This window comes from Pongo pygmaeus, chromosome 1 (genome assembly GCF_028885625.2).
Source record: "Pongo pygmaeus isolate AG05252 chromosome 1, NHGRI_mPonPyg2-v2.0_pri, whole genome shotgun sequence".
NCBI classification, from domain to species: Eukaryota; Metazoa; Chordata; class Mammalia; order Primates; family Hominidae; genus Pongo; species Pongo pygmaeus.
In genome coordinates, this window is record NC_072373.2 from 152,787,473 (window position 1) to 152,809,819 (window position 22,347).

Sequence of the window (22,347 nt, forward strand, 5' to 3'; positions counted from 1 at the left end):
TAGCTTCTAAAAGGCAGGGACTTTATCTTGTTCATGTTTGATCTCTGGCCCATAAGGACAACACATATTCGTTGAAGTTAGTTGAACTGCTGGTTTTGATCTATTCCAGACTTTTTCACAAGGCTGCTTACAGTCACAGATTAAAAGTCAGTCTCTACCTCTCAATTGTGTACCTTCATCCAGCACTGAAGCATGCTCAAGTCTCTCCTTCCCAAAAACAAAACCAATGTCATACAAAACCAAAACAAACAAGCACACAAACACACCAAAAACTCTTTTCTCCACTCCTCCTTTCCCCTTCTAACTGCTGCCTTAGTTTTTTTCTTTCCTTTGCAGTCAGATGTCTCTAGTCTTCTGCATCTGCTCATCTAAATCCATTTTCTGACACCCACCCCCCTAACTTCTCTGCCTACTCCATCCTGGTTTCTGTCTCTGTCAATCCACCAAACAAGCAATAGATGATAAAACTCACAAACTTCCTGCCAGCTGCTGAAATGAACAGGCTTTTACTGTCCTCATCTTGCTTGACTTCTCAGAGAAGCAACTTTGGACAGTTGACATTTCTCTCCCTGGAACATTTTAAATTTAGCATCTATGATATCCAATTCTCATTTTCTCTCACATCTTTGACCACCTTCTCCTCCCCTCCCCGACTCTTCTTCCTCTATCAGTCTTAAGATGTTGCTTTGGCTCAGATGTTTTGTTGCTCTCTAGTCAATGTTATTCAACTCTAATCTATTCACCAACGGTAATGCATACTTACCGAATTAACGAATGGGAAAACAACCTAGTGCTTTCTATAGGCTGGCCCCTAAGAAAATCCATTTCCCTCTCTTTGCGCTGACTGCTTCATTTGACCTTTTTTCCTGTGTTATTCTTCATCTTCTTCTGAGTATTCGTAAACTCTACTTGGTCCCTTACCAATCTATCTCTCAGCTCCAGCTAACTCAAGGTTCGTCCCTTGGCCTATTAATCCAATTCCTGGCTCTGACAAAGTTGTTTAACTTTGGACAACTTCTGATATTTTATATTCCTAGTAGACTTCATGAAGGCAGGAAAAAACACTGCCATTGTATTTGACAGCTGTTTGACATACTATGAAACCAAATAAATAATGTGAAGTAAAGTTAGTGAATTACATAGGGAGAGGATTTATAAAAGTTCAAATAAGTTATGTATGCAATTTCCCTTATGGCAAATATTTCATTGGTTTCCTGTAGATATCATATTGCTATGTTTTGTCTGTTTGAGCTGAATTCTCCCATTTCTCATTTATTTGAACCGGCTGGCTTACTGTTATGTTTTACTTTGAAGTATATGCTGTTTTAAACCATTTTTATCCATTTTTTTCAGATTATCAACAGTATACATGTTAAAAATTTACAGAAAAATTTTTACAAAAAAGTTTACAGAATACATATTAAAAAATTGTAGAAAAGGATAAGAAAAAATGTAAAAACCATTTTAACTTCCAGGCATTAACATACTACATATGGATTTTCCATAGTAACATGTTAATTATGAAAAAATATTCTTTATATGCTTGTGGTGAAAACAAATAGTTTTAATTTTTTCTATAACATAAATTAATAGAATCTTAATGGGTTCTCTTTTATAATTCTTTTTTTTTTTTGAGATGGAGTCTCGCTCTGTCGCCCGGGCTGGAGTGCAGTGGCGCAATCTCGGCTCACTGCAAGCTCCGCCTCCCGGGTTCACGCCATTCTTCTGCCTCAGCCTCCCGAGTAGCTGGGACTACAGGCACCCACCACTACGCCCGGCTAATTTTTTGTATTTTCAGTAGAGACGAGGTTTCACCACGTTAGCCAGGATGGTCTCAATCTCCTGACCTCGTGATCCGCCCGCCTTGGCCTCCCAAAGTGCTGGGATTACAGGCGTGAGCCACCACGCACCACCTGTAATTCTTTTATTCTTTTCCTTTTCTTCTTTTTTTTTTTGTTTTAGTTCAAGATTTTTTTTCCTCAGTAAAAACACTGGTTTTAATTTAAACCAATCCTTATAAATAATCTGAATTTACAAAAATAGTCTTTTTCTTTCCTGTTTTTTTTTCAGGGGATAGGAAACTTACCATTCAACTGACAAATCACATTATTGCGGGTAAAATTATGATTTTGTCTGAGGTAAGAAAAAATAATTTTTTGAAGCATGACTCATTTTCAAATTGAAAGAACTAAGGATAGAAGGAATTCAGTATCAGATAATCTTTTTAAGTAATTAAGACAAAGTTCTACTTGTGTCAAAAAGAGAGCTTAACCCTCTACTTTTTTCCTTAATGTTTTCATGTTTTGGCTTTACCTCTGTGATCATTCTGTAAACTCTCAGACCAACAGTTGTCTTGGTCTTTTCTAGATCCTCAGAGTGATCTGCAGAGGGTTCTGCAGCTGCTTAAATAATGGGGGACCTTTTGACTCCTCAAGACATGGAGATGAGAGCAAATAATTTCATTTGTGCATTCTGTAAGTGACTTGAAAGGGTTCTCACGTGTTTTCTAATTTGAACTTCATGCCAGCTCTGTGAAGTAGAAACACTGGGTCATTACCACTGAGGCTTTTGGGGGTAAATAAATTGCCCAATTGATGCCTTGTAAACATGCTCGTGAATAATTTTAAGTTAAAAAATTTTTAAAGCAGAGTACAATATGATTTCAACCATCATACTGTCAAAATATCATAGAAAAACACTGCACAGAAAAAGACTCAAAATGTTAACAATGGTTATTTCCGGGCTTCAGAATAATGGATGATTTTTACTTTCTTCTTCTATTCTTCTGCATTCTTGACCCTCAGCAGCACCCACCCATAGATGGGCACACGCTTGATCTCTCTCTCTCTCTCTCTCTCTCTCTCTCACACAACTCTCCATAAATATTACGTTTTAAAAAGGAATCGTAAGATTTTTAGATAGAAAGAACTAAAAACAGAAGTAAACAGACTCCATTTTCCTCCTCTTGATAGAAACTTGAAAGCTGCTCATCCTTCAGGCAGCTCCCGCTTGCCAATGTTGAAAAGTAAAATGATAGAAAATAACATGGCGTGCAACTGCCAAGACAGATTTGTGGTTGACATTTCTTCTGAAAAATGTCTTCATTAAAATAAGTAGCTGTTGGTGTTGTCTCCTGATTTAGTCATTTTGAAAAGTAATGAGTAGCTCTCAGAACTGGATTTCAGGTTTCTCATGGAATCCATCACTTTGAACAGATATACCTTAGATATAACTGAGCATGCAGTAGAAGAAGAGAATTGATTACCGGGTACCTATCGTCTTCATAAAACATATTTGCATGATGTTGTCCAGCTCAGTGAAGTGCTCAATGACTGTAAGCTATTATTTGTCATTATTTAGCACATATTTTGATTAGATCATTTCTGTTTTGGAGTACATGCAATTATAGATTACACTAATAACTACAGATATAACTTATTTCACCACCCATGTGATATGAGAGCTTTATATATATTATCTATAATCCTTAATTAATCTTGCAAGTCAGTTACCTTCATTCCCATTTTACAGATGAGGACATTTCATCTTAGAGAGATTAAGAGACTTGCCAGGATTCAAACCCTGGTCTTTGTGACTTCAAAGTCAGTCCTTGGATCACCATACCAAACTACATTTTGCTTAATGTAATATTTATCATTGAGTCCCTTGCAACATTTCACCAGCATAAGGTTTACTTGAATATAATAAAAATTGAGAAGGTTTGTGAATAACACAGGCGTGAACAAAATATGAAATTGGAAGTCCTACCCAATGTCCTTGGTGTCTACTGAGACCATGATCAAAGAGAGAGAAGGGAAAAAAATCAATAGACAGTGGAAGCCAAATCAGAAGAAGACAGAAGAAGAGAGAAAAAATCAACACAAGAGCTTATCAAATAGCTTCTGAAGGGCTTTTATAGCTGGTGACAGGCTTGGCAACACTTCTTTTGACTGTTAAGCTGTGTTCACTTTTCTCAGCTCATCATTTCATAGGAGCTGTGGGAGCCACTTTCCTGAGATTTTAAAAATACCACTGGATTATGGGAATTTCTCTCTTGTCAGAAATCCAATACACTGAAAGAATCAGTATACACTGAAAGTACATAGCACATATGGCTACCATAGCACTAATAATTCTTCTGGACAGTACCAAGGCCAATCTCATCAAAATAATAAGAATATCTGTGTCTTGTTAGTGCTTTCTCTGTGCTGGGCATTGTGCTTAGTTCTTTAATTACCTTTTCTCACTCAGTCCTCACAGCCCACTTAGGAGGCAGGCATTATGAGATTCAGTTTTCAGATGGTAGAACTGAGGCCCTAAGAATTTCAAAAACTTGTGCAAGAGGTCAGGAACTCGTGAATGGCCTAGAACTGTGATCTGTTTGCCCCTGACTTCTGAGTTTTTAATCACCAGCCCTATTTTTGTCCTTTGATAGACAAGAGTTGCTTTCACTTGTCTGGTCCTGTTAATTTTTTCTAGATTCTTCTCTTTATGTTTCCAAATCCAGGTTGTGATTAGGGTGTTGGTTTAAATCTATGTTTCACTCAACAAATATTTATTTAGCACTTACTATGTACCAAGTGTTCTAGGAGATTGAGATAGAATAGTAAAGAATTCAGTCAAAATACTTTCTCTTATAGAGCTTTTGTTTCAGTGACATTACACATTATTTCTGAAATGTGCATTATTTGAAGAATTTCAATTTACTTTATGGGAGTGTAGAAGCAAAAAATGTCAAAATTTGATGTGGAGTTTAACCAAGAGATCTAAGTCTTAAAATGAAAACAAAGCATGTTTACAGCAATTTAAAGACTAGAGATCTTGAAAGGTGTTACCTATGATCAACTGCAGAGAAGATTTGAAAAATGGTTTTCAAGTGGAAACATTTTTTCAGGCTTTGTTTTTGCTCTTTCTTCCCCCACATATATTAACTATATATATTAAGTGTGTGTATATATATATGTGTGTGTGTGTGTGTGTGTGTGTGTGTGTGTGTATTTAATGAGGGTCATCAAAAAATTCACAGCCCAGTAATAGTCTATTCATTTAGTAAATATATATTGAAAGTGAATTTATGGGCTCCAAGCCAGGTGCTGGAAATAAAATATTGATGATGACAGCAGAATTATAAAAAGGAGAGCAGACAGTGGAATTATAAAGACAGAGTTACAGTAGAAAGATGGTAGAATCATAAAGAAGTAGAATTATAAAATAACATAATTGCCATGAATGGACTCAAAATGGGGTGTTAATGGGACCTCAGAGTGGGGGCATCTGTCCCCATCAGGATGGCTTCCCAGAAGAATCCAGGTCAAGGCAGGGTGATGAGGTTGATCAGGACTGCAGGGAGAGGGAAAAGTCCTTAGCTGCAGAGAATGCCATTTTGAACAACTACAAGTAACAGAGGAAAATTTGAGATAATTGAAGTTTCCTATGTTTCTTCTCTTCTCTTACAATTTTAAAGTAGGGCTGTCATTTCACAGAATATGAAGTGGAGCAGTACAACTGTGGAATTACCTATCCATGGGATTTTAGAAAATGCACTACTTGATATTTTTAATATCAAATTTCATTGTTTTAAGAATTCAGATTGAACCGATGAAATGAGCCAGCAATCACAAGTACGCTGCAGTCATCCAGCAACTGCTCACTGAGCCAAAACGATTTCACCTAAGGCTTTAAAAAATCTTCTGAGACAGACAGAATTTAGTTGGAAATTACTGCTGCATTAATCATTCAGTTGTAAGAGAGCATATCATCTTTTTTGGGCTTCTGCTAGAATTCATTTGTCATGAACATATGAACTCTAAATAAAGCTTTGGTAAAAAAAAAACGAAAAATAAACATTATCAAGTATATATCAAGTGATCGTGATGTCTGTATTCAGATTTTTAAGCATAAGTTTCAGAATAGAGGAAAAATCATATCTTATAATACACAGCACTATTTATCTTTTGAAACTAAACTTTCAGGTAAGATACAAGATTTTTTCTTTACAAAAAAATCTATTACTTGTATTTTTCCTCCTTGATCCTGAACTTGACAGCAATTGTGGAAATTCTTTGAAGCAACACTCTGTGGTATTTTCTGAGAAATCTCTCATGGTTGCTGACACCTTCAAATAACCTGTGAATTGGCAATGGTTAGAGACATTCCACTGTGGAAAGCATGAATTTTTGAAAGCTCAAATTTGAAGCATTACTGAAAAGCTGTTTATTCAATCCTAGTGAACGAAGTCTAAACAAGTTCTTGTTCACTCTCAACTTATTAGGATGAACAGATGTAGTCCAATTCATTAACGTATGCATTAAGTTAACAAATAATTCAAAGCACCCACTACAGTCTGGCACTGTGCTGGCTGCACAGTCCCTACTAAGTGGACTACTGAAAAGAATAGCCTGCACCACATTACAACTTACACACATTCAAGCTTCCTTTCCACAGACATCCCTTTAAATTCAGAGTTGCTTTTCTTACTTCATACAGGAGCTCTTAAAGCCAAAAATCAACATTTTCATACATCTTTCAGTATCCCACATTAGCTAGAAATCTCAGAATAATTGCCTAAAAAGAAATTGATGAATGAATATATTTGTAGATTATTTTATACTGAGCGAAATTAAATTCCTCACTGGGGTTGTTGAGTGGGGAGAGAGCAACAAGAAATTAGAATGGTTTAGATAAAATGTATTTTATTCCTCACTCCTTCCCTGGCTGCTTAGCTCTTGAGTCTGTCTTTCCCACCACTTACTCCCATTTCCAATCCTGAACTTGGTAATGGCTGTAACTCCACTTAGAAATTTCAGATGCCTCATTTCTTCTTTGGATGCATGGAATAATCTCTGTTCCAGAGTGTCAAGTTCATCCAGTCCCACCAGAATTATCAGGGAAAGGCAGGTGCAATTTACTCCCTCTTGCAGCCTTTTGTACATCCTTCCTCCTATCATTACAATGGTCAGATGCAATGATGCCACTCACTGTTCTCCTTTCCTCCCTTTTCTCCATGGACTCCTTCAGAGCAGGGGCGTGTCTGCGTACCTGCCTGTGTCCCACCTGCCAGGTTGAGTTAAACTAGATGGAAGCATCCTGCAGTTGTGCCTGGGGAAGGGCCCTCCAGAGGCCAGCTGAGTGGGAGGCAAAAAGACAGACAAGGGAAGCCCATTATAGTGAGGAAGACAACAGCAGTTGAGTCTGAAGGGTGAAGCAGAGCAGACTAGGATCAAGGAGTAATGTCAGAGTGAGATGCGGAGTGGGTGAGACAAGAGTAAGACTGCACAGTTTAGAGTTTATCTGAGAAAAGGTAGCAACTCCCTATCTTTACCTGAAATGAGATAATCTAAATAGAAACACGTGGCACACACAAGGCACTAAACAACTTTTTTTCTTTTTTTGAGATGGAGTCTCGCTCTGCCGCCCAGGCTGGAGTGCGGTGGCACGATTTCGGCTCACTGCAACATCCGCCTCCCGGGTTCAAGCGATTCTCCTGCCTCAGCCTCCTGAGTAGCTGGGATTACAGGCATGGAACACCATGCCTGCCTAATTTTTGTATTTTTAATAGAGACAGGATTTTACCATGTTGGCCAGGCTGGTCTTGAACTCCTGACCTCAGGCAATCCACCTGCCTTGGCCTCCCCAAATGCTGAGATTACAGGCTTGAGCCACCATGCCCGGCTGGCACTAAATAATTTTAATTCCTACATGACAAAGGTGAGTGATTAAAATAGTTAAAAATGTGTAAACCAGTTGGTGCTGCACTTGATACAGTATGTTAGTTCTTCACATCTCCTAGAAACAAATTTCTTATTTTTTAAAAAAAAGTAGTTAAGTATGTAAAGGTAAATTAAAATGGAGACCAGACTTGAAGAATCTCTGAGCAGATAAAGCCAATTAGGTCTCATAAGTGACCTTAACTTTGCTCAATTTGCAACCATAAACAAAACTTGTGCTATTTCTTGTAAATGCCTATATTAAAGAAAAAATGAAACTTACGGCTAACCTATCAGAAGCTGCCAAATAACTTATATAACTAAGGACTTTCCAGCAAGATAGATCAAATAAGGCAACTGTATAATGGCAACCAATCAAATATTTTCTTTTCTTTACTTCCTTCTGTGTTTGCCCTAGAAAAGCCTTGCCCTGGTGTTCCCTGGTTGGATCTCCTGAACCACTTCCAGCTTGGAGTTGTTCAATTCATCAATCGCTGTTTGTGCAAATAAACTCTTTCAAATTTTATTGTGCCTCAGTTTACCTTTTAACAGGTATCATTGCTTCTCAATCAGCAAAAACCTGCAGGTTCACATTAACAGGCATTATCAATATATTTTCTGGCTGTTTTGAGAGGGGTGTTTAACTCTACTTGGACATAAGTTCTGGTTCAATTCCCTATCATTAACTGAGGGATCCTCTAACACAGAATCTATTTCAAACCTCAGCTCCCTTGTTTACTGGATTCAGGCTTTATGGCATGTTCCTGACCCTCTCTGGGCCTCTGTTTCTTTCATTAATTTTAAAAGACTGTTGGAAGAATTAGATACAAGGTGAATAAGGAGTCTGGTATATTGAAAGTGCTTACTGAAAAGTAGCTAATATTATTAAGCACATTTTCTATTTTAACCGTTTTTGATAGAACTACTTGCAAATGGGCCGGGCATGGTGGCTCACACCTTTAATTCCAGCACTTTGGGAGGCCAAGGTGAGTGGATCACAAGGTCAGGAGTTCGAGACCAGCCTGGCCAACATGGTGAAACCCAGTCTCTACTAAAAATACAAAAATTAGCCGGGCATGGTAGCAGGCACCTGTAATCCCAGCTACTTGGGAAGCTGAGGCAGGAGAATTGCTTGAAATCGGAAGGCAGAGGTTGCAGTGAGCCGAGATTGTGCCACTGCACTCCGGCCTGGGCAACAAGAGCGAAACTCCATCTCAAGAAAAAAAAAAAAAAAGAATTACTTGCAGATGTATTTTACATATCTTTTCAAACAGAAAAAAGGATTATTTTTAACCTTTTGGTGGTTATTGTAGGTTGGCTCACTCATTTATTCTAGCTCCTTTCTCCTTTATCTTCTTCTACATCAGAGGTTGTAAAGCTAAAAACTCCATTTTGCAGCTTCCCCTGAAGGTAGGGGAAACACATGCTCCACTTCTGACCAATGAGATACAGGTGCCAGTCAATGAGGGAGGGAGAGGGGGTTTATGGGAAAGCTTTTGCTTTCCTAAAGAAAGGCAATAGCTGTGGCTTCCCAGCCCTTTACTATCTCACCTTTTTTCTGTGTGGAAGGTAGATTGGATGATTTTGTCACTATGAGAAAGCATTAAAGATGTTGGAACAGAAAGACAGAAGGGGCCTGGGTCCTTGATGACACCATGTAGTCATTGTACTACCCCTAGATCGTCCATCCCTGAACATATTTTTACACACATCAAATAAACCTGTTTATTTAAGCCATAGCTATTCATATATTTATTTATTTATTTAGAGACAGGGTCTTGCTCTGTTGCCCAGGCTGGAGTGCAGTGCTGCAATCATGGCTCATTGCAACCTCCACCTCCTGGGTTCAAGTGATCCTCCCACCTCAGCTTCCCAAGTAGCCGGGACTACAGGTGTGCACCACCATGCCCAACTAATTTTTTGTATTTTTGGTAGAGATGGGGTTTCGCCATGTTGCCCAGGCTGGTCTTCAATTCCTGGCCTCAAGCAATCCACCCGTTTCAGCCTCCCAAAGTGGTGAGATTATAGACATGAGCCACTGCGCCCGGCCCAGTTATTCTTTTATTGTAATGAAACAAACCTTTTATTTTTGGTGAAGACCAATTATTGCATAGTGCTTTAATAGAATTATGTCCTCACTGCTACAAGATGTGCAGGGCTGTCTGCCATGAAAATAAATGGTTCCATGTATAATGATTGAATTAATTCATTAATTTAATGAATTATTTTGAAACTGTTATTAGTGGGAAGAAAAATTGGTGATTCAACTGACTCTACTCTCCCTTTGCTTGGATTTTAATGTCACTTGATAATGCTCTAGCTAGTCAGAGTCCTGATCACATTCCCTTTCCTTCCCTATCTCCTTTCCTTTCAGCCTGGCCATGAACACTATCCAAGGGGTAAACCAAAATGGTTAAACTGGGAAAATTTATGTTACACCTATGGTGCAGGTGATTTTTGAGTGCTATTTTCCCTCAGAGCACTTTTTCAATTACTCCCATGTTTGCCATCTGTGCCAGATGGTTGTAGATCTGCCCTACGGAGAAGTAAAACCTTGTGTCAGTCACTATTCCAGTCCAGGCCCTTGTCACGCCTCTTCCAGATGCTTCCTCCATTCACTGTTTCACACACAGCTACCAGCTTAATATTTCTAGCTGTGTCACTATCATGCTCCAAGCCTTTCAATGTGGGCCTTGCCAACAGAAAAACCCTTCCTCCTTAGCCTAGCACTTCAGTGCCTTGCTCAGTTTGATGACAGCACCTCTGTCCCCTGGTTTCTAATTCTCACTACTCTGTTCTACACGCGTCTGCTTATCATGCCCTTCTTTCCTATTTCTGGGTTCCAACTCTTTCCCGCCTCTCAAGGGTCAATGTTTCCAGGAGAGCCTTCCCTAATCTTTCCAGGAATAAGTCACTCCCTGCCCTTTATTCTTCCTGGCCTGTTCTATTACTTCAGTGTGGTGGCTCGTACCCCCTCCCCAGCTGAGTTCAAGTTATTTATCTTTCTATCATCTGTGTGCCTGCACCACAAACTCCCCGAAGACAGGATCTGGCTCCACATCATCTTTGTATTCCTTGCAGTGCCTGCTGTGGTACCCTGGATATGGGAAAATGTCATGATCAAGCATGTCAACAGATAGCTGTTGAGTAAAAGGAGGATCACTGTTGTCTGATGAAAAGGGTGCCACAAATACATAGGCCCTCAATAAAGTGGTCTGAATGAATGACTATAAAAGGACTATCATATTGGGGAAATGGAATGTAAGACTTAAGGGAGACAAGGACAGTGCTTTGCCTGTCCCAGAACTGAAGGCTTGGTTTTACATTTGATTTGTAGGACTGAGCAAGAAGGAGATAGGTAAGAAAGAGATAGTAGTATAGATAAACAAAAATACAAGGTCCAACAATTGGCCATTTGTAGTATAATTTCTTCACTTCTAATGTGTGCTTAATCAATTTTATGAATTATCTTAATTATTTTACATCTATTACCTAGCAAAAATTACTTTACAAACTTCTCAATGTAATGTACCAATATAATTTATTCTTTTCTAAAAAACAGAAATGAAGAGATTACAGCTGCATAGAGATGCTTGTCAAATGACAAGTGCCTGGAGAAAGCATTTTAATGAACGAACAACAGAATGATCACAAAACAGCCTTTGGGGCCAGCAGTGTGATCTGGGTTGAGACTCCACCACTCTTGTGGGATCCTGGTAGGCTACACTTTCATGTGCTTTCGTTTTTCTCATTTACAAAATGGAGATAATAATAGTATCTGCCCCAACAAGATTAGGTGAGAAATAACGAGTTATCGTATGTGAAACATTTTTTGCTTGTTTTTTAGTTTTTTCTAACGTTTATTTTAGGTTCAGAGGTACATGTGCAAGTTTGTTATATAGGTAATTGTACTCAATGTTTAGCTCCCACTTATAAGTGAGAACAGAACCATTCTGAATAGTACTAGGCACATATTAAGCATTCAGGAATTGTTAGATATTGTTTCCTAAGGCACCATCTATTCATAATATTTTGTTGTATTTTCCTGACTGGCAAGCCTTAAATGCTTATTCTTTTTCTTTTATTTTGTCTTCTTTTTTTGGGAGGGTGGGACATTTAATTTAACTATAGTGCCATCTCTCTTTAAAAGATATTGATTAATTCCAATTAGTTTGGCCTTAAACATGAAAAAAATTTAGTCTAGGGACATTACCAAAAGTATTATTTTCTTACGTATGTCCTCAGTAAGTCTTAGTATAACATTTCAAAGTAAATGAAGGCCCAACTCTGAAGTCTGGAATATTTGTTGACATTATTGTCAACATTATTGTTCTGATCACAGAGTGTCTCCTGGAGAATCAACCAGCTAAAAATGTGTGTGTGTGTGTGTGTGTGTGAGTGTGTGGGTGTGTGCGTGTGTGTATATATATAGAACCTGCAGGATTGAAACAGCAGTTCATAGGAAGTTGTTAGTATGACATGACATTCAGCTACCAATTATTTAGTAATTTGTTTTCTTTTGCTTTAAAAAAATTAAAAAGACAAGCTATTGCTGAAGACAGTCCCATAGAAATAGCACAGACCTTAACTAAAGTATTTGTAGATAGACCTGTCAGTAACAGTTCTTGGAATCGGAATTTTTTTTTTTATTATTATACTTTAAGTTTTAGGGTACATGTGCACAACGTGCAGGTTTGTTACATATGTATACATGTGCCATGTTACTATGCAGCCATAAAAAATGATGAGTTCATGTCCTTTGTAGGGACATGGATGAAGCTGGAAACCATCATTCTCAGCAAACTATCGCAAGGACAAAAAACCAAACACCGCATGTTCTCACTCATAGGTGGGAACTGAACAATGAGAACACACGGAATTTTCTAAATGTGAACCTCCAAATGTCTTCACTTGAATTATCTCGATTTTGTCCACATTGTTTGTTTTATAGTTATCACGTGAGAGCCTTGCTTTCTACTTAAGATGGTTAAAAAATTGTTCATGGGGCTCTTCAGACTCTGTTTTATAAGTGTCTGTAATAATAAAATCAACAGAAAAATATTTTACATTCTGTTGGGGGAGGAAGTTGTTCATTTTTAAAGTTCTTCCTTATTTTTCCTGTTAATACCTGTATAAAACATCACAATAAAATATTGCATTTTTGGTGCAAGAGCTCTTCTCATCCGATGCTGACAGTAGGACTGCCATATAATCAACAGCAGTTTCCAACTTCGAGAGAGATGCATTTGCTGAGTCATTTGGTTTGCTTTCTGTCTACGGGATGTGAAGACGACTGGAAGTGAGGGAGCTTTGGGGATGGAAAAGTTGTGAGTCAGGGTGTTGCTTATGACAGAGACAGATTGCCAGGATGAGCTATAAATGTGGTATCTGCTTCTTCTTCCTGTTGTTTTGATGCTGTTCAGGAACCAGCAGAATTTGCTGCCCAGGACTGTGGATGATATACTTTGCTATATGAGGGCTGCCATTTTGTGAGTAAATGGCTTTATCTTTGTGCTTTTATTTTCCTTTCTATCCAAAAGATCAGAAAGAGAAATAGTGATCATGATATTTTAGGTTTTAGAGCCCACAATAATGACAGTATATGAAAGTAATCAGATTCACTTTTCAATTTAGTTCTGGATATTTTAAAACCAAAATTACAAATAGGTATGTAAATAGGCAAATTAAGTGGGCAACACTGAATAATCCCCAGAGATGGCAAGCTCCTTAGGGAAGCAACAGGACTTTTCTGAGAGTGGCACCATCTTGGCAGCTCTACACACAGTAAGATTTGATAAGTGCTTGTTGCCCAGAGGATGTGATTCCTTTTAAGCTGCTCTTTATTCCAGTCAAAAATGGATACGGTATTTCTTGTGTTGCTTCAGGGCTCTCACTGAGGTTCTGTCAGCATCAGGTTTTGTGCCAGAAGGCACTGTTTACTTAATTTAAACACACTCTGGCAACTGAAAAGCAATTTAGAGGACCATATATCCAGGTGAATATAGATATCATTGTCATCTAAGTAAATATCTTCCAAAACACTTCCATGGCCTTTCCTATTCAGCTTTAAAAACCCTTCCTTGACTATTTTCTTAGTTACTAAATCCAGAAATAGGAATTAGTGGGAGCTTTTGGTGACACAACAATGGATGCTCAAACAGGATATAAGTGACGGTACTGAAAGGAAATACAGCTTCGTTATGTCACACATTACAAACTCATCAACCCCTTACCTATTGAGAAGCTGTAACAGAATTTTCTTCCTAGTAATTTTAGGAGAATGGGTTTGTTTGGGCAAGTTGTTATCAAATGCTTGTTTGCTTTTCTTATGTTTAGGTGGGTTGCTGATAAGTGTTTACGCTGTTTAGTTTTCATTTCTCCTGGCTGGGTGTGGTGGCTCATCCTGTAGTCCCAGCACTTTGGGAGGCTGAGGTGGGTGGATTGCCTTAGCTCAGGAGTCCGAGACCAACCTGAGGGACAAAATGAGACCCTGTCTCTACAAAACATACGAAAAATTAGGCGGGCATGGTGGCATACACCTGTAGTTCCAGCTACTTGGGAGGCAAAGGTGGGAGGATGGCTTGAACCTGGGAGGCAGAGGTTGCAGTGAGCTGAGGTCATGCCACTGCACTTCAGCCTGGGCAACAGAGCCAGACCCTATCCCTAACAAAAAAATTCTTTTCTCCTTTGGGTTATTTTTCTTTCCATTTCCACTATCTGTGCAGTGATGCTAAGTGGAGTTGGTGATAATTAACCAATGGCTGTACATCGAGAGTTTAGGGACAAATGTACTATTATACTTTAAATGTTAGTGTTGGTTCCTATGAAATGTGAAGTCAGTTGACTAATAATTATTCAGCAGTTCTCTCTAAATTAACTTTTACTATTGCTACTTATTTTTCCTTTGGCTAGGAGTGTCCGATGGAATGGGGATTACAGTGGATCCTTCACGACAGGGGTTTGAAGGGCATGGTCCACTTTGGTCCACCTCTGCCACTCTGAGACAGAAGCACCAACCCCTCTTCTTCCTCCTCTTCCTCCTTAGTCTACTACACTCTTAGTGTGAAGATAACAAGAATGAAGAAGTTTATGATGATGCATTTCCACTTAATGAATAATAAATATATTTTCTCTTCCTCATGACTTTCTTAATAATATTTTCTTTTCTTTATCTTACTTTATGGTAATAATCAGTATATAATACGTATAACATACAAAATATGTGTTAATCGGCTGTTTATATTATTAATAAGGCTCTGGTTGACAGTAGGCTATTAGTAGTAGTTCTGTTTGGGGGGAGTCAAAGTTATACATGGATTTTCAGTTGCATGGGGGCTGACACCCCAATCCTTGCATTATTCAAGGGTCTACTGTGCATAGTTTCAGTGGTAAATTAGAAATGCATAATGCAGGGATTCTCAAATTTGAAGGAAGTGACATGGGGCAAATGAAGCAACTGTAGTGTGAATGGGGTTATCTGGGACTTGGGGACAATGTCTGGTAATAAACAATGGTGTGGTTTGACAGGCCTGTGCTCTCTATGTCAGTTGTTTCCCAGCACTGATGCTGGTTTGTGATGAGTGTTTCCCAATCCACAGCAAAATTAGAAAAATAAGGCAAGTATCGGGAGTTTTTATCTAATGCCTTCACTTCGTAAAATTAAAAAGCCATCTTACCCCTACTTAAAAAATATTTTTTCTGGCCTAGTAAGTACTAAAATTAGGGAATCATTGGTCATACAGCCTTGCTAAATACCAGTGTAGCCCTTCCCACATTCCTTGACCACTTCCCAGGAAACCTGGTATTGGTGAACAATAAATAATCCTGATTTTAACCTTTTTTCAGCCTCTGCCTTTCCCGGCTGAAGAGATTTAGTTGGTAAATCTGGGTGTGAATTAGTAGGCCTCTTCATACATCCTGTGACCACAGCTTACCTCTGATTTCAAGTTATACTCCTATAAAAAGTCCAGAAGGAAAAAGACCATTTGTTTACTTCACAGTCTAAAACTAAATGTGGATTTTAATGATTATTACCAATATTCAGTAGCATTTGTTCAATGCACACAAGTGTATATCCATTTCCCTGGTGAATTCCATGTTTTTCTGGCTGAATAGAACATCTAATGGCACAAAGTTTTGAATGCATTTTGGAAAAATAACATATACATTGTATCTGAGCTTTTCTTTTTTTGCACAATTTAAGAAGACCTTTTTATTTAAAAATAAACAAAATTGCATATTTTTTTAAAAGTTCATCAAACTTACAAAAACTTGACTTGTCTTAATTAATTCTGTTTCTTAGAAAAGGGTTCCTGAGAGAGGTGAGGGATCAAAGACTACACATTGGGTACAGTAAATACTGCTCAGGTGATGGGCACACTAAAATCTCAGAAATTACCACTAAAGAACTTATTCATGTACAAAAAATATAAATTAAAAAAAAAGAAAAAAAAGTGTTCCAACTTGGTGAGACTGATTGAAATGAAGACTAGTTGAAAAAAAACTTTTACAAGAAAGATTAAAAATTATCATGAAACAGACATTTTATTGGAACTTTAAAAATCTATAAAAGGGAAATTATTATTCAAGAGTTATACAGTTTCAAGTCCAAGTGCTCTAAAATGTCAAGAGACACAGCTTACTCAGCAATACTAGAAGTAGCTTTCCTAGATCCAGCAATACCTAAACTACTACAAGAAAAATCTTCTGCCAAACATTGGGAACTCACAGCATCCTCATCTTTAATCACAAACATAAAGCAGTAAAAGATGTATTGAGAAATTACATCCAACCTCATGGTAAGTTAAAGACGACATATAAATATGTCTGAGAAAGTTCTATGAAGAAGTTTCTAATATACTAGCCTTATGATTTCATATTATTTTCATTCATATTTGCACACACGACTGCATATGGACATGTATAATACAAGAACAAAAATGAAGAAGTCCATGTAATGGGAACTATGTCAGTAAGATACAGTATTCAAGCAACAGCATGTTTTTCTTGGCTAATCTGATTAGGCTTTCTCTTAAGTCAAACTGGGTTTGTTCTCTAGTCAAATCTGCCAACAGACATAGTCAATGAAGTAAAAAAGAAAAGAGTGGAATGACGTCTGTTACTATTCAGACACAGCCATTATGTAGCTTGATTACACGGACAATATAGAAGCTAGAGAAGACACTGAGTCAAACTTATAACTGATTAACAGACACTTTTAAAGAAAAAGGTGAATTATGTCTAAAGTTTTTACAACCTATTCATTTTGGATTTCTTCAATAACCTATGTATTGGAGAAAAGGCAACAGAGTTCCCTCAAAGGGCACAGAATTGCTAGTGGTTACTGTAGATTCTAAAAGATGAGCATTTGTTGGGGAAGGAAGAGAGATGAAGAAATATAAAAACTGTACAATAATACCAATCATGTCATTTACCCTTACAACATTCTAGACACCGTTTTAAGCTCTTGACATCCATTTAATCCTCACAATCACACTGAGGTAGGATTGATGATTATACCTATTTTACAGGTAAGGCATACAGCAGATAAGTAACCTGCAGGGAGTCACACAGGTGGTAGGTGGTGCAGCTGGAATCTGAATCAGGCAAAGCGGCTGCATGGAGCATCTTAAAACACGCTCTCTGCATTACCATCATCTACTATGTTACACATATTCTCTCATTTCACCCACACAACAATATTATGATGTAGGTAACACTGTCTCCAATTTAGAGATAGACAGATCAAGTCCTAGAGGCTATACCTTGTAAGGCATCATGAAATTATTAAATGGCAATGGAACTGAGATGCCAAGTGACAGGATTCAGACACCAAAGCCCCAGAGAAGAGGAGTACCAACATGAAGTTTCTCAACTGGACTAAACAGGGACATGGTCTCTGCGGCCCTTAAGAACTTTGTGCAGAGATAAGTGGTTAATGCTATTGGAGTGTGGAGATAGTCTATTCTATTCACCACAGGGAATTACAATCCCTAAAACAGTGCATGACGTATGTGAGGACACCCTGCACATTTTCACACTTAATAATTCATCACAATTATCACACATAACTCAACAGTCATCACACTTAATAACTGATTGTTTAATATCTCTTTCTCCACACACTGCAAGCTCTGTTCATTTCCTGGAGCTTACTATATAGTGAGCAGGTACCGTTCTAGGTGCCTGCAATATGTCAGTGCCAAAATAAAGATCCCTACCCTTTGTTTATTTAGCTCTGCACCCCTATCCCCTAGCAGAGTATCCTGGTTTTCAGTAAATATTTACTGAATGAATTAGGAGGGGCAGGTAGGAGAAAAGGAAAAAAAAAACTACAGAGGAAAGGAAATATTTGGGTTTGATCCATTAACCCCCAGATTTTTATTAAAATCTTAACATGCTTATTATTAATACAAATGATCATTTTTATTATTAACTCATCTTTAAAAGCAGCAGTGTCGCCAAATATATTTTAATTCCAGCAGTAAACTATGATCCAGGTTCTAAAAGAGGACACGTGTTTTGCTTCTTTGTCAGACAATTTTTTCAAATTATATTCCCCAGAGCTTAGCCTGTGTTTGCGTTCATTGCTTTCCAAAAGGTGACTTTACTAGGCAAGTTTTCTCTCAGTAATTAGAAGCATTTATCTTAAAGCTCATTTGGTTTTAGCAGTGAGGTTACAGGCTGTCATCCACATTGTTATTGACTCCCTCAATTAGAGGCAATGGCATTTCACCTCCATGCAAAATATTAGTAAATTAACAATCTCCACTCCGCATTCATTTGAGAAATCTGCTCTGCTTGTGATGACGAATGTGACAAGCAGGGAGTAATCAGAGACACTCTGGTAACACCTTTGAGCCTTGCAAACATCAATTAAATCTGGCCCTGCACCTTACAGTTGGGGTTTGGTTTGTAGGGCAAATTTCTTTTTGTATGATACAATGTGGAAGTTAGTGTTGGTAACTGGTGAGAAAAACAAATAACAGCCTGTAATCCTAGCACTTTGGGAGGCTGAGGTGGGCAGATCATGAGGTCAGGAGTTCAAGACCAGCCTGGCCAACATGGTGAAACCCCATCTCTACTGAAAATACAAAAATTTAGCCGGGCGTGGTGGCGTGCACCTGTAATCCCAGCTACTTGGGAGGCTGAGACAGGAGAATCACTTGAACCCGGGAGGTGGAGGTTGCAGTAAGCCAAGATCACGCCATTGCACTCCAGCCCAGGCGACAGAACAAGACTCCGACTCAAAAAAATAAAACAAAACAAAACAAAAACCAAACAACAACTCCAACAAAACATAGCCACAGAAGCGTCCACCCTGATTTTCCCAAATCTTTTCAATTACTCAATGCCTGCTTTAGATCAAAATATGAACCCTGGCCTTGTGAACAATTTCCAGATCAGATTTACAACTCTGCGACATGACAACTTTGACTCAAAGAGCAAATCACGTTAAATATTTCTTTATGGTGCTAAAAAGATTGCAAAGAAATTATTTTTCAAATGTCATGTCTGTCTCTTTCAGGCCTAAGGGCATCCTAGTCTAATGAAGAGAGTTTTAACCCAGGAATTGTTAAGATCACAGGAGCTCTCTGGATGGGCTTCAGCTGATTTACCTAAAATTTGTGAAAAAAAGTCTTTATGTGCTTTTTATTGGGATGCGCATGCATCGCTTTGATTAGATTCTCTACAAAGGCTTGTAACCCAACTAGACAAAACTCTTTGGTCCACTGGCCCGGGCCCAAGGGCTGAGAGAAGGATTCTGCCAAGGTCTGCCACCATCTAGCTGTCAAGGAGCTGCTGTGGTTTTAGTGTCCTCTTGCATAAAGTGCTTTCTTCAGATGACCCATTATCCTCTTTGTCTACTCTATGCTTTAATGCTGGAATCTGATGTTGTGATGATCATAAATTTAGCTGAACCTTCACCTCTAATGTTCTGGATTCTAAAAACTGTACAAACTAATGCTTCAGTGTCATCTTTCATTGGCACATTGAATATCGTTAGCCATAAAACAAACTAAAAATTTAGGAAAACATTAATATTTGCATCGTATCAAAGGAGCAGAAGGGTGAGTACCTCCCATTTTGATACATTATCACTTCTTTATGACAAGTCAAACCCTTAGGAAACTTTTTCTGTGAAGTCAGAATCTCATTTCTTTATGTAGTACATTATGACAGACAACGCTTAAATCTATTATAACCCCATATCAACTGTGTGGTTATAAGTCTATCAGTTTTGGTAGGCTTCCAAAGACAGACAAAAGAGTGGAGAGACTGGACAAATATTGCTTACAATCACCCAGACAGTTACTTTAAAACGCTTTTTTACTTGAGGACTACAGAATTTTGGCCAAGGTTAAAATTTATCTTCTTTCATAAAAATCAATCAAATTAAAATGAAAGTTTTTAAAAAAACATTATGGCTTAAAAAGGCAAATCAGGTCAAAATGATACATTTTTTTCCATTGGTTCTGTACCCCCCAAAAGCCACTTTTTAAGGTAAAGAGGATTTCTAAATGAGAACATCGGCTAATGAGAAATCTGAAAGAGCACTCTTGTATTGGACTTGTAAAAGTTGAGCTAACTTACTGTCATGATGAGCCCCTTTTCCTGGAAGTATTTAACCAAGGGAGCAGCGTTCTGCTTGAAGTTCATTAGTCTCCTTTGGGTAGCTTTTACATTGTCGTCTGGTCGGCCCTGCTGTTCTGCACGCTTCAGTAATCTTTCTTTGAGTCTCTGATTAGCACAAGCCAGGAATACCACCAAATCGGGGGTACAGATCTGTGGAGAGCATCAACAAATAGAGAGGCATTCAACATACCAACCAATGCATGTGTGGGTAGCTGCATCCATTTCCTTTTGTTCTGTGGAGGCTGCCACATATTTGGCCCTCTATGTTTTTGCCAGCGTATTTCTAGGGTTGCCGCTCTACCCAAGGCCAGGAGCAGCCATTCCCACCGTAGTCCATGTAAATAGCATTCCCTAACTCATGTGGCCATATGCAGTAGCCAACACTTTTTATATATGCTCAAATAAGTTTCCAAGTTGAATTAAGAACTGTCTCAGCCAAACTTTGCTAAAAATATTGTATATGCAACTTGATCTTAGATGGGAGGAACTACTGGGTCACAGATGTTCTCTACAGCAAACAAGTACTGTTGCTATTATTACTATTTGGTGCCATTTAAAAATTATCTACTGTATGCCAGGCCCAATGCTGTTTCCTTAAGATATTGCTGGCTGGGCGTGGTGGCTCACACCTGTAATTCCAGCACTTTGAGAGGCCGAGGCGGGAGAATCACGAGGTCAGGAGTTCGATATCAGCCTGACCAACATGGTGAAACTGTCTCTACAGGTGGTGGTGCGCACCTGTAATCCCAGCTACTCAGGAGGCTGAGGCAAGAGAATCGCTTGAACCTGGGAGGCAGAGGTTGCAGTGAGCTGAGATCATGCCATTGCACTCCAGCCTGGGTGACAGAGCAAGACTCCGTCTCAAAAAAAAAAAAAAAGATATTGCTAAATTTTACAACAATCTGCAAGGTAAATGTTATCTCCATTTCATAGATGAGCTAACTGAGGCTCTGAGAAATTAAGTACTTGTCTGAGATCACATGGTCAGTAAAGTAAAAGTTAATGTTTGAACTCAAGTCTGTCTGGTCTAAGGCCTCCGTTCCTTTCACTGTCACAAAGCACTAAAAGGCCCAAAGGTCTTCATAAATTTCAGAAAATACTGAGAAGTGGGATGAAAAGAACCTATGAAGTAAAAAGTTTCTATTTAACTAAATTAGAACTAGCATTGCATTTAAAACATAGCACGACTATATGAAGTGAATGCAGCTTATAACTGAGAATGGGACAAGGCAAAAAGACAGTTTTCATAGTGGTTTGAAGCAATAATCTCCAAAGTGTTTTACTGCCTCTTCACATTAGTAAATGTTTTAAGCATACACCCCAATTACTTACTAATTTACAAATTATGCATGTACATATGATATGCATGTATTACTATACTAGTACAGAATGCACATGGTAAAATATATATATGAAAATACAATTTTTAAAGGATGGGATTCTATCATTGTAATTTTAATGATTTTTTTCCCATATCACAGTGGTTTGTTTTGTGCACTCTGGAGACCATTAGTTAGAAAATGGACTTGGGAGGCTGGAAGACATGGATTCCAGTTTTTTTACCCCAGGACTTAATAGCTGAACAACAGGCACATAATTTAATCTTGCTAAACCTCTATGTCCTTATCTGTCAATAGAGATACAGGAACTTACCTCCTTGAGTTATTATGAAGATTAAATAATATAAAATACACAGCATGTATGTTTCATGGCAGGTGCTCAATACATTTTAGCCACATTTACTATCTCTTAGTTTTCATGATTCTACGCGGTCCTGGTTCTCCTTTAACTTCTTATTTTTTATTTTGTTGTTTTGTCCTCTGCTCACATTTGTTCCTCCTCAGATCCCTGAAGTGGGGGTGTTTTCCAAGGCTTAGATCATACTCTTCCCTCTCCAGGTTCTCACTCTTTCAGTGCCCTTCCACTGTTTTGGTTTCAACCACTACCTTTTGCTGATAAAGTTCAAATCTACACTGTCACCACTGACTTTCAATAGTACCCCAGT

The 22,347-nt window shown here is 38.3% G+C and overlaps 1 protein-coding gene across 2 annotated transcripts in view; it reads right to left on the reverse strand.

Moving 5' to 3' along the window:
* AK5 (adenylate kinase 5) overlaps positions 1-22,347 on the reverse strand; it is a 280,448-nt gene that overhangs the window by 201,407 nt on the left and 56,694 nt on the right. For both annotated transcript variants that reach the window (XM_054480193.2, XM_054480202.2), the window contains exon 6: positions 20,301-20,492. In XM_054480193.2, the coding sequence (XP_054336168.1) occupies positions 20,301-20,492 (192 nt within the window). The remainder of the gene's footprint in view (positions 1-20,300; positions 20,493-22,347) is intronic.